At 45.0% G+C, this 18936-nt stretch overlaps 1 protein-coding gene across 2 annotated transcripts in view; it reads right to left on the reverse strand.

The window, feature by feature from the left end:
- Positions 1 to 6094: 6094 nt before the first annotated feature.
- snx5 (sorting nexin 5) overlaps positions 6095 to 18936 on the reverse strand; it is a 33335-nt gene continuing 20493 nt past the window's right edge. For both annotated transcript variants that reach the window (XM_055639398.1, XM_055639399.1), the window contains exons 7-13: positions 18625 to 18730; positions 18419 to 18494; positions 16643 to 16682; positions 13283 to 13369; positions 9890 to 10049; positions 9201 to 9286; positions 6095 to 7863 (exon numbers count right to left, since the gene is read on the reverse strand). In XM_055639398.1, coding sequence (XP_055495373.1) covers positions 7816 to 7863; positions 9201 to 9286; positions 9890 to 10049; positions 13283 to 13369; positions 16643 to 16682; positions 18419 to 18494; positions 18625 to 18730 — 603 coding nt within the window. In that variant the 3' untranslated portion in view covers positions 6095 to 7815. The remainder of the gene's footprint in view (positions 7864 to 9200; positions 9287 to 9889; positions 10050 to 13282; positions 13370 to 16642; positions 16683 to 18418; positions 18495 to 18624; positions 18731 to 18936) is intronic.

The following is an 18936-nucleotide window of genomic DNA, read 5'->3' on the forward strand; positions in this document are numbered from 1 at the left end:
TAAGTGGTGCCACAAACGTGGTGACTCTTGTGCATTGTTTCAGCGTAATCTACTATTCTGAAGATAGACACTAAAAGCTGGAGTAACTCGGCAGGACAGGAAGCATCTCTGGAGAGGAATGGGTGACGTTGATCCGAGACCCTTATTCACTGGAAATCTACTATTCTTACAGTCTTGTACTTAAGTAGGATGGTGCTGATGTGTAGTTTAGTTTATTGTCACGTGTACAGAGTGTGTGCTATCCAATCAACGGAAAGACTAGACATGATTACAATCAAACCGTCCACAGTGTACAGATACAGGATAACGGGAATAATGTTTAGCAAGATTTTACTGAACTGAATGCACAAAGGAATTTCACTCTACCTAAGTACATATGACAATAAAGTACCACTGAATCAATGGGTCATTATTGGATTGACATTTACGAGTCAAGAATGTATAATCGTCATATGTACTGGCAACAGAACAATGTAATCCTTACCTTCACTGGCCCACTACATAACAAAAAATATACATTAATACATAAATTAATTATTTTTTGTATGGCTTTGTAAATATTTGATTAGTGTATAAATGTAAATAATTTGGTGTACATATAGTGGCTGGTGTACATATGGTGTACATATAGCTGCTAAATTTGTATAAGATAATTACAAGCAGTTGAATAAGGGGTGGAATTAATAAGCTTTGGCTTCTTCCTACTCCTTTTCCGAAACATACGATTTCATTTATTCATAGATATTGTTTATGACACTTTATAAATATTTTTCTTTTGTTTTTTGTATGCTGTTTCACACTTGCTTTTTATTATTTTATTCTGTTCGAAATAAATAATAATAAAAAATAATTAAATTACAACAAAAAAAATGATCAGCAATACTAGGTGACCAGACCATAATAATGCAACACTGAAGACTATAGATCAAGCAAACAAAGTTTGCAGAAGATCATAGTTGCTGAGGATTGTGTTTAACAGGCTGATGGTTGTTAGGAAGAAGCCGTTCTTGAACGTGGGAGTCAGTGTTCAGGCTCCTGTACTTTCTTCCCGATGGCAGCAGCTAGATGGGAGTGACATTCATGAACTGGTGTGGTGCCACATGGATGGGTCTCTTCATTAACGCCAGGTGACGGGATAGAGTTTACTGTAGCAGTTTCTATCAATGATGGAAAGATAGACCGGTTAGCGATTTGTGAGGAGGTAAAGATCCTGTAGAGGGGTATAGACAGGATAAGTGATTGAACAAGAAATTGGTAGATGGAGTGTAATCTGGGAAAGTGTGAGGTTATCTACTCTGGAAGGAAGAATAAAAAAACAATTACTTGAATTAAATGAGATTACAAATAAACCAGTGGTGGTTGCAAGGGTCCGTTTGTACCAAATGTTGTGGTACAAACGGATCCGGGCTCCCAGTACATGGACCACAAAAACGTCAGTGTACGTTCAGCAAGTAATTGGGAAGCTGAGTGGAAAATTGACGTTCACTGCAATGGAGTATAATTAGGAACATTCTGATGCTTCTTTACATGGTGCTAGTGAGAATGCATCTGGAAAATTGCAAAACATTCTGTTCTACATATGTACAGTAGGATGTGTTGGAGGATGTGCAGAGAAGGTTCATTAGGTTCATTCCTGGGATGAAGGCATTAACTATGGAGGAGCAGTTTGTGCCTCTGCTCATAGCAGGCGGGGTATAAAGTGCTGATTGTCTTATGCATCAGCAAAGGAATTACATTCTCACTTGTTGCAGCATAACAGGCCCATTAATGCAATAACGTACAGACTATATGTTAGTTTAATTTAGAGATGAAGAGATGCAGTGTGGGAACAGTCCCTTCATCCCACCGAGTCCATGCCGACCAGCGATCACCCATGCACTAGTCTATCCACACTAGTGACCATTTATAGAAGCCAATTAACCTATCAACATACACACCTTTGAAATGTTGGAGGAAACTGGAGCACCAGGAGAAAAACTACATCACAGGGAGAAGATACAAACTCCGTACAGACAGCACCCACAGTCAGGATTGAACTTGGGTCTCCGGCACAGCAAGGCAGCAACTCCTCCGTTGCACCACTGTGCTGCCCTAACCAGTAATACAATGAATGAAGAATCAGTACACAGCAAGCATTGAGCAAACAACAAAATACCAGAGGAACCCAGCAAGTCAGGCCGTATATGTGGAGGAAATGGAGAGACAATGTTTTGGATTGGATCCCTTCAGACTGATGGAGTAGGGAGAGAAAGCTAGAAAAGGAGTTGGAGTGGAAACGCTGGAAAGGCATGGTGGGGCTTGCAGCATCTCCAGTTGCTTGTGTCTCAGTGTCACTGGTTTACTAGTGGCACCCATCTATTTGAACAACCAGCGAGCAGGCATTGTGTTAGTGTTTACCCATGATTAATAAAGATGCCAACTTGTCATTCGGAAGATGGAAAGAACCCCTCAAAAAAGGCACCTCAGAATGAGTGCTCCAAAATTAACCCAGTCTGTTGCCTAGCAACCACCACAGGTTTATGTTCTCACTTATTAAAAGGCACGACAGGAACTGTGCAAGGTCTGAAATTCCCCTGCAACAGCTGGTAAAACAACTTATTCGTAACCTCGTCCACACACCACTGGAGTCTCCTTACTCCACTGTCAGCCCACAGCTCTTGGTTAGATCCTTCCCAGCTCCTTGTCACCTTGACACTCTTACCCCAGTTGTGCACGGACATGCTCCCAACCCCGCAAACTCTCCATACACAAACTCCACAGACTTTCCAGCTGTGGGGAGAATTCCCAATGTCTGCTAACCTCCAAATTGTAGCTTCAGTTTTCATCCAAGAGAAGATCATTTACTCTACCAGTATTCCAGACAAAAATATTTCATTATCATCTGACCAAAACAGAACAATGAACCTATTTCACCAAAAGGATACACAGTGCCGGAGTAACTCATTGGGCCGGCAGCTTCTCTAGAGAACGTGGACAGGCGACGTTTTGGGTCGGGTCTCTTCTTCCGCCTGACGGGCCTCGACCCAAAATGTCACGTATCCATGGTCTCCATAGATGCTGCCTGACCCACCAAGTTACTCCAGCAATTTATACATTGGAGTGCAGGAAAATGAGGGGTGATCTTAGAGAGGTTATAAAATCATGAGGGGAATAGATAGAATGAATGCACAGTCTTACCCAGGGTGGGGGGGAATCAAGAACAGTAGGCATGAGTTTAAGGTGAGAGGGGAAAGATTTATTTGGACCCTGCAGGGCAAATCTTTCACACAGAGGGGAGAGAATACATAGAGCAAGCTGTCTGATGAGGTAGTTAGGGAAGGTACTATAGCATTAAATAAATTAGGACAGGTAACCAGAGGAAAGAGGTTTAGAGGGATATGGGCCAAACGCAGGTAAATGAGACTAGCGTGGGTATAGTATTTTAGTCAGCATGAATGAGTTGGGCCGAAGGGCCGTTTCCATGCTGATTGACTTTATGAAGGGACATGCAGCTTCATAAGACATTGCAGGAGAGTTGCAGGACATGCATGAATACAGGTGGGGCAACCACATCCTGTTGATCCAGGATGTAAACACCCTCTGCATTCAGGATGCTGTGAAGCTATTTCTCACGGTGTGTGAAGTGAGGCAGGGTTAAATCCACCCGGATGCCCACACCTCAGATATAGATATGCTGATAATGGAGGGATATGTATCACCTGCAGGCAGAGATTAGTTTAAGCATAGTCATTGTGGGCCGAGGCCTGTTCCTGCTTAAGGATAAGGGGGAAATCTTTTAGGACCGAGATGAGGAAAACATTTTTCACACAGAGAGTGGTGAATCTCTGGAACTCTCTGCCACAGAAGGTAGTTGAGGCCAGTTCATTGGCTATATTTAAGAGGGAGTTAGATGTGGCCCTTGTGGCTAAAGGGATCAGGGGGTATGGAGCGAAGGCAGGTACAGGATACCGAGTTGGATGATCAGCCATAAACATATTGAATGGCGGTGCAGGCTCGAAGGGCTGAATGGCCTACTCCTGCACCCATTTTCTATGTTTATATGTTCTATGAGCAACATCTTACTCTAATAGTTCACTTAGTCCAAAGCATACTGGATCTCCCTGTTGCTAACTATTTTAAATTCCCTTCCCATACCGACCTCTATGTCCTGGGCCTCCTTCATTGACGCAACACGCAAACTGGAGGAAAAGCACCTCATATTCCACTAGAGTAGCTTACAAACCCAATGACAAGAACATTGAAGTCTCCAATTTTAGGCAACTAGTCTACAAACACCTCCCTCCTCTCCTTCCCCCATCCCCGTGCCCAACTGGATTTGCAAATATCTCCCTTTCCATCCATATCCCTTTATTCCTGGCTTCACAAAACACACCTCTTCTATCCCACTTTGTCTTTTCATCTCTGGCCTTCGTCCACTCATTTGGAAATCTAAACCCCCCCTGACCTTATCCACCTGTCATGTGCCATACTTTGTCCTGCCCCCACCTCTCCCAACTTTCCAACCCATCACCATCACCAGTCTACAGAAGGGACTTGACCCAAAATATCATCTATTCATGTTCTCCAAACAAGCTGCCTGAGCTGGTGATTTATTTCTGAATGTTGTGTTTTAATTCAAATAGCTGTATTGTTCTGGGCTGCTGGTGGGTAGGAGTGATACTCTACAATGGGTGGTCGGCTGGAGTTTGTTCTGTGTTCTATATTGTAGGCCATTTATTTACTGCTACGTCGCACATTTATACTAATACTATCCTAATCCCTTTTCATTCGCCCCACATTCGCATCAACTCCCTGGATTCTGCCACTCGCCTGGACTCTAACGGCAAATTACAGAGGCCATTTAACCCACAAACCCGCAAGTCTTTGGGATGTGGGGGGAATCCAGGATTTGTGGAGGAAACCCACGTGGTCACAGGGAGAAGGTACAAACACCATCCGTAGTACGATTTCAGGTAAGGATCTCAACCCAAAACAGTCTGTCTGTTCCCTCCACAGATGCTGCCTGACCCGCTGAGTTCCTCCAGCACTGTTTTGCTCGAGATTCTAGCGCCTGCAGTTCCTGGTATCTTTGAGGGGCTGTTTCAATACTCTTTAGTTTGAGCTCGAGACCCTTGGGGCCTTGCAGTAGTGGCGGAAGGAGCGCTCCATTTTAAAGGCTCCCCAGCTGCTCACCACCTGCCCCTCAAGGCAGAGATTTGTTGCTGCGTTTCAGAAACCTGACACCAAAGTATGTGCTTTTAACCCATTAGCGCCATCTGCCAGCAAATGGCAGGATTTAAGCACAATATTTAAAAAAGGACAAAGTGCTGGAGTAACTCAGCAGGTCAGGCAGCATCTCAGGAGAACCTGGATCGGTGATGTTTCAGGTCAGGCACAGATCACAAACCATCACCTATCCATGTTCTCAGAGATACTACCCAACCAGCTGAGTAATTCCAGGAGTGTGTTCCTGTGTGTAAACCAGTGTCTACAGTTCCTTGTTTCTACAGGATTTTAACACAACCTGGTATCTGTTCCCAGTTCAAGTGTAGTCATCACATGTACTGGCAACAGAATAATGACATTCTTAGGCACAAGGAACTGCAGATGCTGGAATCATTTGTAGAACAAAGTGCTGGAGTAACACAGTGGGTCAAGCAGTATCTCTGGGGGTCACGGACAGGGGTACATCTGTGGTTCAGGACAAGAATCTTCAAGAATGATAGACACAAAGTGCTGTTTTAACTCAGCAGCACCTCTGGAGAACATGGATAAGTGACATGTTGGGTCAGTACCCTTCCTAACACCCAAAACATCACTTATCCACTTCTTCTCCCCCCCCCCCATCCCCCTTTCAGTCCGAAGAGTTCTGACCCAAAAGGTCAACTATTCTTTCTCTTCAGAGATGGTGCCTGACCCGATGAGTTACACAAAACCAGTATCTGTAATTCCTTGACCATAGAGGTGTATAAGATCACGAGGGCCATGGATATAATGAATGCTCACAGTCTCTTCCTCCCTAAAGACTTTATGCTTTCCAAACAGAATCTACACCCATGTTCAGCTTTTACAAACATGCAATCATTTGTTTGACCACAATTACAAAAACCAGGCATTATTGCAGATTGAAACCATCTTTACTGTTTAATCTTCAACAGACATCAACAGGCTTTGCAGTTGTAAAACATCAGTCAACAATGCACAAAACAACATTGTTAGTGGAAATGGCAATGGTTTCTTTATGGAATGAGGAAGGGATGTAGCTAGGAAATCTTTTTTGTTTAAGAAGGAACGGCAGATGCTGGAAAATCGAAGGTAGACAAAAGTGCTGGAGAAACTCAGCGGGTGCAGCAGCATCTATGCAGCGAAGGAGATAGACAACTTTTCGTGCCGAAACCCGGTCTGAAAAACCCAGTCTGAAGAAGGATTTTGGCCCGAAACGTTGCCTATCTCCTTCGCTCCATAGATGCTGCTGCAACCACTGAGTTTCTCCAGCACTTTTGTCTACCTTAGCTAGGAAATCTTGCCTGCTGGTGATCAGACTGCATCCGTGTCCAGGGCAGCTATTGGAAACTTCACCCGTCAATATAATTACGGCTTTCACGGATGGAGTTGTCTTCAAAAAATAAATCTACTGCGTTAAGCCAGAGGATGATGAATACCAGGGATACACCAGCTTTGGAGGGAGCAGTTCTGGGAAAGAGGGTGGATGAAGGAGACCAACACAAGAGATGGAACAGAGAGTTCAGACAGAACTAGTATAAAGCCAAGTCCCAAAGTCCAGGCAGAACATTGTTCGATACACTCAGGCACAGTCGGCAATAACTAATGTAGCTCCTCCAAATTTAACAAACGCTCCATTTGCACGTCCTTCCCTCTACCCACGGGCACCCGATGTGACCAGCACCAGGTTAGGATGCAAAAACCTTTAAACAGATATAAAAGCTGTAACTATATGTCCATTTCTTCCTCCAACTCAACTTACAAGAGTCATCCCTAATAATATCCTTTTACAAAAGCAGGGGTAAAAAAAACTGTTACTAAAGAGGATGCCCATTTCAGAGGGTTTTACCCAAAATAGCTGCAAGATTTTAAGATAGGGTTGAACAATAGGGATTATAAAGGAGATGGGGTGCACGTTTAACCCTTGAAGGGACACACTCAATCCGTGCAAACTTGACGTTTCTCTGGAAGCCCTTTTACAATTGCTGAAACTTAACCCTTACAAATTATACTGAGGAAGCAGAGGAGAAACATTGCAACAGCCCTGACCATCATTAGCTTGTCCGATTAGTAAAGGCAAGGTAAACAGAGAACACAGTAATTGGTTTGGAATAATTAGTGCAGGGTTAAAAATAGGAAGACTCAACACACCATTTCAAGAATGATCTTGGTCATCACACACAATTAACCGGAGGAATTGTTAAAACAAATTTCACACAATTTGACTTTACTCATCATGTAGTAAATCTAGATTTGCATTATTAGAGGTCCATTTTACAATTGTTTGTATCAAAACTAAATTTGCATCGGAACACCCGCTTACAAAGTTTGGTCCAGCTTTGATTTGGGAACTGAGGTACGGCTACAGGTAGGCACTTGTGTGGAGCAAAGCTTAGCTTCTTTACAAAATACTTTACACTTCATCCATGCTTTAAGGAGTCGAGCAGTAGTGGGGACACATGCTGCGAAACGTCAGAGTGGAGCCGCACACAGTCCATGGAACAGCCACTGGGTGGACGGTGACATCAGGCCACAGGTTTTACATGCGTCACTCTGGTGGACAAAACACTAGTGAAGAGAAGCCCACCCCCCCGTCTCCTCCAGTCGGTTGTCCTAGTTACTCAGCGCAGCCAGGCAGTTCTGCAACATCTGCACGTTGTTCTGGAACAGAAACGGATCTAATGACAGTGCAAGGTGATAAAGTGGGAAGCAGACACAGCACAAAGGGAGACAAGTCTACCAAACCCCCAGCTTTAGACTTGAGATACAGTACAGAACCAGTCCCTTCGGCCCATCGAGTCCACACCAATCAGCGATCAACGCTGACACTAATGCTATCCTACACACTAGGGACAATTAACCTATAAACCTGTATGTCATTGGCTCCGGGCCTCACGCTCCCGCCTGGGATCTCCCCTTTTATTCCTCTGCCCAATTCACATTGCCTTTTATCTCCAACTTTTTCCCCCTTCCACTCATTTCATCTGAAAGGCGATGAGGTGCATTTTTTTAGCCAGAGGATGGTGAATCTATGGAATTGGAGGCCAAGACAATGAGTATTTTTAAAGCGGAGGTTGATAGGTTCTTGATTTCAGAGAAGGCAAGAGAGGGATAAATAGGTCAGCCATGATTGAATGGCTTTCTATTTCACCCCTACTCTGATACCCTTTGTCTCCTTTTCACCTCCAGTCTTTGTCACTTACTCCATCTATCTGCCAGTCACCCCCCTCACATCTATCCACCTATCACTTGCCACGCCTTGTCCCTCCCCCATCTCTTTTACAGCTTTCTCCCCTCTACGCCAGTCTGATGGGTCCAGACTCAAAACGTCATCTGTCCATTCCCCCCCACAGGTGCTGCCTGCCCCGCTGTGTTCTTGTAGCACTTTGTTCTTTCCCCATTGGGATAAATTATCTGCAGTGTTTGGCGTTAGAGCCACCAGGTTGAATCTATGCATTGTAAAGCCGACAGCAGACAGGCCAGGCCCATGCACTGGCTTAAATGGCACCCGACCCTCCCAGACCACAGGTCACAGCCACCCGCTCCACACATTGTGCTGACTGGCGATTCTAGGTCCGTCAGAGTGAGATGGGGAGAGGGCGATGGGGTGACTATAAGCAGCTGGGTTCCCAGCCAGTGGCAGGTAACCCTCGTGGACTCTGGCAAAGGCTGCCCCATCTGAACCTGCCCCTGGAGAGCACACAAGGCCAGCATTGCTGAGCATACAGCAGACACACAGTACCCCTAGTGCAGTGATTCTTAACCTGGGGGTCGTTCGGAGCTATGCCGGGGGTCATGAGGGGGACACAAATAACATATCAATTTGTTGAGCCCAGGTTTAGGAGCCTAACAAAGGTACATACCACATACAGTGTTTTGTTCGCGTATGCGCGTACTGGTGCCAAAAAGGTTAAGAACCACTGCCCTAGTGGGTGCACTACACATACCCACAGCATCTACACACCCATAGTGTGCGTGCAACCCTTCAGACGACCCACCTTGGCGTGTTTCAGCTGCAGCTCCGTCATTTCAATCAGGTTCTTGCGGAACGCCGCCACCCTCCTGGTTCTGAAAGCCATCAGCTCTGAAAACAGGAAGGTTCCCAGTCAGCAACACAGCTGGATGGACCAGGGGACTCATGGCAGATGCAGCCGCCACTTGTGTACAGCAGCTCACGAGGCAAGCGGGTCGAGTGGTGGCGTCTGACGTTCAATGTCATGCACGTTATAACTCCAAAGGATCGGAGCTCAAATCATAAAGCAAGTGCATTTTATGAGTGTTGTGATTATTTTTATTATTGATTCTATATTTATTATAGGTCGAGAGGGATATTGGCCAAACACAGATAAACACTAGCTTAGGGACAGCGTCATGTATCAATACACTAAGTGGATCGAATGCAATCATATATAGTCTTTCTGCTGACTGGTTAGCAGGCAACAAAAGCTTTTCACTGCGCCTTAGTACAGCTTTTCACTGCACAATAAACTAAACTAAAAAATCTTGGTCGGCATGGATGAGTGGGGCCGAAAGGCCTGTTCTGGGTTGTACGACTGGATAAGTTGTGAATGGAGACCAGCGAGCAGCCCCACTTCTGAATTAACAGCAGCTACTGTAATGTTTCCAAGAATACTTGAGTGGTGAAGGAAGGAGAGGGGGGGCTGCTTGGGACACTGAGTGCTCGTACCTTCCTTGGCAGAGTCAGAAAGTTTCTCAAACTTCTGGCTGCTGAGTTGTTGCTGGACCTCTGCCTGCTTCATGTCTTTTCCCTTGATCCGAGCCTTGTCCAGAGCCTTGCTGGCATTTTCAGAATCCACCAGAGAACGGGCCCTCCTGTACAGGAGATCCTACACAGTGATACAAGCACAGGGTTCACACAGTTAAAGCAACAGCAGAGGGCGGTGGGTCCAGGGAACGAGCTGCCACAGGAGGTAATTGAAGCGGGTACAACAGGTCCACTGATTTTCCAGCAACTGGTGGTCCAGCACCTCTCTTAATCTGGACAAAATCTGGAGCGTAATTGAAAACCCTCCCGGAAGCCCCCCCCAGACAAATGTGGTGCCTTGGCCAGGTGAGACGGTCGATTTTCAACTCATCAGGACTACCGTGGCCAATTGGCGTGTCGAATTTGCGCCCCTGTGGCTGGGGCTCTGGAACTCCCTCCCAGCCAGAGTTGGCAGATCCGCTCGCACAACCAACTTCCGAGGGTGACTTTGCGGGCTGGTTTCTCAGCTCTCCGGCTCCCTGTTTCAGTACCGTTCTACTCCACTCAGAGGCCATGACCTCTGTTGTTCTGGCAAAACGGATAATCGGGCTGGGGTCTGGAACCAAGGGTGCCGGAAAATCTGCGGTGGACCAGTATGACAACTTTTAAAAGACACTTGGACAGGCACATGGATAGGAAAGGTTTAGAGGGATATGGGCCAAACATGGGCAGGTAGAACTAGTAGATGGGTCATCTTGATCTTACCCATATAACCATACAACAATTACAGCACGGAAACAGGCCATCTCGGCCCTACAAGTCCGTGCCGAACAATTATTTTCCCTTAGTCCCACCTGCCTGCACTCATACCATAAACCTCCATTCCCTTCTCATCCATATGCCTATCCAATTTATTTTTAAATGATACCAACGAACCTGCCTCCACCACTTCCACTGGAAGCTCATTCCACACCGCTACCACTCTGAGTAAAGAAGTTCCCCCTCATGTTACCCCTAAACTTCTGTCCCTTAATTCTGAAGTCATGTCTTCTTGTTTGAATCTTCCCTATTCTCAAAGGGAAAAGCTTGTCCACATCAACTCTGTCTATCCCTCTCATCATTTTAAAGACCTCCATCAAGTCCCCCCTTAACCTTCTGCGCTCCAGAGAATAAAGACCCAACTTATTCAACCTTTCTCTGTAACTTAGTTGTTGAAACCCAGGCAACATTCTAGTAAATCTCCTCTGTACTCTCTCTATTTTGTTGACATCCTTCCTATAATTGTGCGTCCAAAATTGTACTCCATACTCCAGATTTGGTCTCACCAATGCTTTGTACAATTTTAACATTACATCCCAGCTTCTATACTCAATGCTCTGATTTTAAAAGGCTAGCATACCAAAAGCTTTCTTTGCCACCCTATCTATATGAGATGCCACCTTCAAGGAACTATGCACGGTTATTCCCAGATCCCTCGGTTCAAGTGCATTCTTCAATTCCCTACCATTTACCATGTACGTCCTATTTTGATTTGTCCTGCCAAGGTGTAGCACCTCACATTTATCAGCATTAAACCCCATCTGCCATCTTTCAGACCATTTTTCCAAATGGCCTAAATCACTCTGTAGACTTTGGAAATCCTCTTCACTATCCATAACACCCCCTATCTTGGTATCATCTGCATACTTACTAATCCAATTTACCACACCTTCATCCAGATCATTGATGTACATGACAACCAACAAAGGACCCAACACAGATCCCTGAGGCACCCCACTAGTCACCTGCCTCCAACCCAACAAACAGCCATCCACCATTACCCTCTGGCTTCTCCCATTCAGCCACTGTTGAATCCATCTTGCTACTCCTGCATTTATACCCAACAGTTGAACCTTCTTAACCTGGTAGAGCTGCTATCCCACAGTACCAGAACACCTGACTTTGGGTACTGCCTATGCAGAGTTGCATGTTCTCCCTGTGACTGCGTAGTGGAATGAGCTACCAGAGGCAGCCACAATAACATTTAAAGGAGATCTGGATAGGAACATGGATAGATGGGTTGAGAGAGATATTGGTGAAATGTAGACAAATTGGGACTAGCTTAGATGGAGAAATCTTGGTTGGCATGGATTAGTTGGGCTGAAAGGCCCGTTTCCATGCTGCACGACTCGATAAGTGGCCCAAGTCAAAACCCGACACCGATTGCAGTGATGCAGAGTGTCAACCCAAAATGGCAACACCTTTCCCCACACCAAAACTCCGAAACCAAGCCTAGGTCCTCCAGCAGCTTGCACTAAGCTCCAGATTCCAGCATCGCACAATTGTGCAGCAGTAGAGGTGCTGTCCTACAGCGCCATTGACCCGGGTTAGATCCAGACCTCGGGTGCTGCCTATACAGAGTTTTACGTTCTCCCCATGACCACGTGGGTTTTCTCCGGGTGCTCTAGTTTCCTCCCACACGCCAAAGACATACAGGTTTGTAGGTTAATTGGCTTTGGTAAAGATTGTAAATTGCCTCTAGTGTGTAGGATAATGCTAGTGTACAGGGTGAACGCTGCTTGGCATGGACTCAGTGGGCCAAAGCGCCCGTCTCCACACTATCTGTAAACAAAACTAATCTGCAGTCGCTGGTATCTCTCAGCTTCACATGATGCACCCTTGCTTAAAGCCCCCACAAGAGAGCGACTCAACATCATGGCAAACCCACGTACCTCAACTGGATTAAACTAACCAATTGCAGGAACTATACCAGAGCACCCGTGTTAGTGGAGACTGATGGGTGGGAGGGGAGAAGGGGTCCAGTGTCCTTGCACACTGCACAACACCAACATTCAGCAACGAGGATCTGCTATGGACTGTCTGGTTATACCATGGACTTTGGGTTTACACTAGTATGATTATATAACTATGAATGTATTTATTTTAGAGATACAGCATAGAAACAGGCCCTTCAGCCCCGCAAGTCCACACAGACCAGCGATCACCTGTTCACACTCGTTCTGTTGTCCCAATTTCACATCTTACACACTAGGAGCAATTTTTTACATTTTTACAGAAGCCAATTAACCTACAAACCTGCACCTCTTTGGAATGTGGTAGGGGACTGGAACACCCAGAGAAAACCCACAGGATCACAGGGAGAATGTGCAAACAGCATGATAATTAAATGCTCTTGACCAAGGCTATATAATAATAGATAATTCTCATACTAGGACGATAAATAATCCTAAACACTGCCTGTGCTAAAAGACTTCAAAGGTAATCCAATAGCCAGCAATGGTGTGAAATAGTCTCATCACAGTGCGTTAATCACGAACGGATTGGCCTTCCGATGCACAAAGACAACACTTAGGAAGCAAGACTGGGCCACGTTACCTTGGCGGCCTGGATGTCCCTCACATAATATCTCAACAGCTCCGTTAGCTTCAAGTCTTCATCACTTGACACTCTTCCTTCTACTTTCTATGGAGGAAGAGAGGGGAGGATTGGGGTTGGTGGAAGAAATCAGCAGTAAATGGAAAATGCTTTATAATTAAGTTCCCAGTGATTAACACCCTGGCTTAAATGTTTGATATGGCACGAGCTTTATATAAACTGGAACTGCTTCCCGAAATGAGAAAGTGCTGACCAAATAATGTGGCTGATTCAATCACCAAACACCATCTCAATTCAGGGGCAATGGAGAATGGACAATAAACGCTGGCATTGCTGACAACAGCCACATCCCACTAATTGTCCAGGAATAGGCAACAGCATCCCAATGGTGATCAGGATTAAAAAAACAAAGATCTCTACCAATTCCATCTGAGCAGGAAATTAGCTCAGAGACCAATCCGGCCACCTTCCCCATCCCTAATAGTACTTGCCCTGTACCAGCTACACAGCATCAGGCATGTTTCTAGTAGTGGGAGAGTCTAGGACCAGAGTGCACAGCCTCAGGATAAAAAGATGTACCTTCAAAATAGAGGAGGAGGAGGAATTTATTTTGCCAGAGGATGGCAATTCTGTGAATTAATTGCCACAGACGTCTCTGGAGATAAAGTCATTGTGTATTTTTAAGGTGGAGAATGACTGGTTCTTGATCAGAAGGGCGACAAAGTTTGCAGAAAGCAGGAGAATGGGGTTACGAAAAAAATAGATCAGCCATGATCAAATGGTGCAGCAGACTCGATGGGCTGAATGGCCTACCGCTTATTATCTTAGGGATAAAACAGCATGCACTTTTAAGAATCTCTGCCATCTTGTGGTTTGTAATGAATTTGTTTTGGACATGAAGACCAGTGACTGTGCATTATGTTTAAAATAAAAAGGAAGATCAGGAGGTAAAGTTGCACAAGTTAATTCACTGTCTCCATTTCCAGAGCTACCGTAACTCTGAGCTGCTGGGATTATCTCTCAGCCTCTCTGTTACAGGACCTACCCAATGACTCACGATTACAGGTGGAGGCTGGCTTGTTCATTAGTTCTCCTTGAACAGTCACCTAGAAAACTAGCTCTCCAAAACTTGCCAGTTGTGGAAAATGAAAGTGGTACTGAAGCAAATTATTGTTCCCAAACGGACTTGCTTTCCCCAGAGTGTCTTGTGCAGAACAGCACATTAAATGCAGCTCACTGTAGGGAAAGGAGGTAGTCAAGCTGGAAAGAGCACAGAGAAGATTTACAAGGATGTTGCCAGGACTCAAGGGCCTGAGCTATAGGGAGAGGTTGGGCAGGCTAGGACTTTATTGTTTGGAGCGCAGGAGGCCAATGGGTCATCTTACAGATGTGTATAAAATCACCCAATTTCATAATTGACTCAATCTTGAAACTACTTAATAGACAGGGTGAATGCAGTGTCTATTTTCCCCTCAGTGTAGAAGAATCAAGAACCAGGGATCGTAGGTTTATGGCGAGAGGGAAGAGATCTTGAGGGGCAACATTTTCCCCCATAGTGAGTACATGGAAGGAGCAGCCAGAGGTAGTTGAGGCAGGCACTAAAACAACATTTAAGAAACATTTTGATAGGTACATGGATAGGAAAGGTCTAGAGGGATATGGACCAAATGGGCCAGTTTAGATGGGGCATCTTTGTTGGTATGGACAAATTAGGCTGAGGTGCTCCTGTTATGATACCTGGTATCACCTGTGCCTTAATTTGGTGAATATGAACAATTATTTTTCAATCACATCTTAAATAATCTAGCTGGAAGTGTTACTGTCAAAGGATTGGTGCAGCAGGAGCAGCCTTTTTCCATGTCATAGGTGATGAATTAGCAGGGCTCGAAATTAACGGTTGCCCGAGTGCCATTGACCACTCAAAGCGCCGCCGGGCAACCTAAACACCGAGTCATTTTGCCCGGCTTGGCAACCAGATACTGGTTTGTACCGATGATAGACACAAAAAACTGGAGTAACTCCACGGGTCAGGCAGCATCTCTGGAGAAAAGGAACGCGACGTTTTGTGTCGGCAGTGACGGCTGTATTGCGTGAGAAAGATACTAGGTGCGGGGTGAGGAAATGTCGCAGCGAATGACGAAACATTGCCTATTTCCTTCGCTCCATAGATGCTGCCTCACCCGCTGAGTTTCTCCAGCACTTTTGTCTACCCCCATCCATCCCGTACTGAACCCCCCCCCATTCAACACCACTGACATCCCCCCGTGCTCGCCCTCACAATTTTAATTACTCCAACCAACATGTACTAATTCATCTGCCTCAATCCATCCATTCTGCACTGACTGACCCTAATGTCCTGGAAATGTCTTCAGAGCGAACATTGACTATGTTTGATAACGGAATGCAATCAAATGTGTTTTAATTCCTAATGTTAATATTTATTTTAATCTATAAAGATGGATTAATTATATTGTGAACACGTGAAACATTAAAACCGCAGTGTTCAATTGTCACTGCTACCGTTGACACGTTATTACAGAATTCATTTTAACGGCAAATCAATGCTCTTAATATGGATTATCAGTACTGTAGTTATTTAATGAGCAACATTCACAACTATACGTACGCATATATGTTACCATGGTCCAGGATTTATTGACAAGGTTGATCATATGCTGAATAATCCAACCACATTTTTGTTTGGAAATGGAAAGAACTAATAGAAATTGCATTAATTACAATGTGTAAAAAGAGTTGAGATACTGACTTATAATTTTGCTGCATGTCATAGTGGGGTATATCATGTCTTGATTGGTGAATGTTTAGTTCGTGACTTTATTTGAAGCAGAAATAATATGTGAATGCTTCTTTGAGATTAATTCCGACTGGTAGCTACGCACTTTGTCCGAGCACATTATCGCACACGTCATGCAAGCCATCTTAAATGACCACCTAAACTGTCATTTGGCAACCTAAAAAGCTGCCAAGGTTGCCCGGCTGGCAACAGGGGAAAAAAGTTAAGCGAGAGCCCTGATTAGGCCAATCACCCCATTGAGTCCACTCTGCCATTCAATCGTGGCTGATCTATCTTTCCCTCTCTACCCCATTTTCCTGCCCGAGTCTAAAGAGTATTTTGTTCTTTTAGACCTGCAGCCACAAGCAAAATAATACTTTTTCTGGCAAGTAGAATTAATGTAGGAGAGCAAGGATGAATAGATTGTTATCAGGCAAGATTGCAGCCTACATGTTCTCCAAGAACTTACTGAAGAATGGGAAGGACTAAAGGGGGCAAACAGCCAATCCCTAAAACTACTGCACAGAATGAACTGAGACAGCTACCCTGGTGTGTTCCAGACTTACCCTCAGTCTTTCAAATAGCTCTGCCAGCTTCATGTAGTGACTGGAAAATAAAAAGTTATTGTGTTATTAGCCAATGGCTTAAAGCTGCCTGTTCCATTCTACGCTTCATGGAGTCTGGTTTGGTTTGTGGATTGAGGAGGGAGCAAAGGAAGGCAGGGTGGAGCTGAACCATGAGCACACAGTCCCCAATGCTGGACCAGAACTCTTCCTTCCCCACACTCTCCTTTGGGGCTCAACGTTCAACTCCAACACCCATCTCCCAGTCCCTCAATGGCCACCAGAGTTCCCACGCAATTAGCTTAAACTTGGGACACCTTAAACCATCGCTTTGCTGCTCCAAAGAACAGCATCCAGAAGTCCTATTGGATAAAGGGCTGCTTTGATTGGCATATCATGGACCACTCTGAACACCTACCCCAGCCCACCGATTGGACAAGGTGCATCGTAGCAACATGAAGCTTCTATGATAGATTTGCTCAGTTCATCACCCAAAAATCAGACGTGGCTGGAAATACCAGGACCTCCCAAAACAAAAACCAACACAATCCAAAATCCAGAAACATTCTGAAAGCATGTCAGCACGTTGATTTTCTTTTGGACACCAGCACCAAAACCCATGCAGATAAGTATGAGGTCCTGCATTTTGGGAAGTCAAACCATGACAGGACCTTCAGTGAATGACAGGGCTCTGGGGGCAGGGTCCCGTAGAGCAGAGGGACATAGAGAATGCAGGTACATAGTTCCCTGAAAGTGGTGTCACAGGTAGATAGTCTGAAAGGGTTTCGGCCCGAAACGTTGCCTATTTCCTTTGCTTTATAGATGCTGCCGCACCCGGTGAGTTTCTCCAGCATTTTTGTCTACCTAGGTTGGTCAAGGCATCTTCAGTCAGGTAATTTAGAAGTTAGCATATTACAGTTGCACAAGACATCAGTGAGACCACTGTTGTTGGTCAGTAGAGTTGCTGCCTTACAGCACCAGATACCTGGGTTCAATCCTGACTACGGGTGCTGTCTGTATGGAATTTATACATTCTCCCTGTGCCGCATGGGTTTTCTCCGGGTGCTCCAGTTTCCTCCCGCGCTCCAAAGACATACAGGTTTGTAGGTTAATTGGCTTTTGCACCTGTCCCTAGTGTGCAAGATAGAACTCGTGTACAGGTGATCACTGGTCGGCATTGACTTGGTGGGATAAAGAGCCTGCTTCCATGTATTGTACTTTGCATCTCTAAATACACTTGGATTCACTTCTGATCTCCCTGTTGTAGGATGGATGCCATCACGCTGGAAAAACTCAATGGCCCGAACTATAGGGAGAGATTGGGTGGGCCATGACTTCATTTCTTGGAGCACAGGAGGATGAGGGGCAATCTTAGAGGTGTACAGAATCATAAGGGGAATAGATAGGGCAAATATACAGGCTTTTACCCAGAGTTGGGGAATCAAGAACCAGAGGACATAGGTTTAAGGTGAGAAAGGGGAACCCGAGCGGGAACATTTCCCCCACAGAGAGTGGTGGGTATATGGGACGAGCTGCCAGATGAGGTCGTTGAGGCAGATACTATAACAACATTTAAAGGACACTTAGACAGGAAAGGTTTAGAAGAATATGGACCAAATGCAGACAAATGGGACTAGCATAGATGGGGCATCTTGATCGGCATGGACCAGTTGGGCTAAAGAGCCTGTTTCAAGCTGTAAGACTGACTTGCTAAACCATATACCCAGGGAACATTTCTTTCAACAAAACGACTGCTGCATCCATCCCTGATGTACTCACTGAGTCAATGGAGAAGTTTCTTCCAAGCCGAGCTCATTAAAGGAAGAGGATAAGTGAATGTAATCATCAGAAACATCTGGAGAAACAGAGACATCGTTGGCAGGCAACTAAAAAAAGTGCTTGATATTCTGTGCCTTATATTAAAAAAAAATTTCAACACTTATTGGTCAAACATCTGTGAAGGCAGCCAGCCAATCAATGCTTACTTTTGTGAGTTCTTGTCATTTTTTCTGCTTTCAGTGCAGAGTCTTTAATTTTGGTACCGTATTCCACTAGGAATGTCTTCTCGTGTTCAAAGAATTCATCCGCATCCTGCCGAGAGAAGAAAAAAAAAAAACAGGAATTTCTTCAAAAGTTATTTTCTTACAACCGTCAGCTTTGGGAAGGGTTGCTGGCTTAACAGGTCGATGCTCAATACACAGCTCCTTCCAACTTCTTAACTCTAAATTCCATTCAGTCCCCCTCTCCTTCATGCACTATCCAACTTCCTCTTAAATGCAGACATTCCATTCACCTCG

This window comes from Leucoraja erinacea, chromosome 8, assembly GCF_028641065.1.
Source record: "Leucoraja erinacea ecotype New England chromosome 8, Leri_hhj_1, whole genome shotgun sequence".
NCBI lineage: Eukaryota > Metazoa > Chordata > Chondrichthyes > Rajiformes > Rajidae > Leucoraja > Leucoraja erinaceus.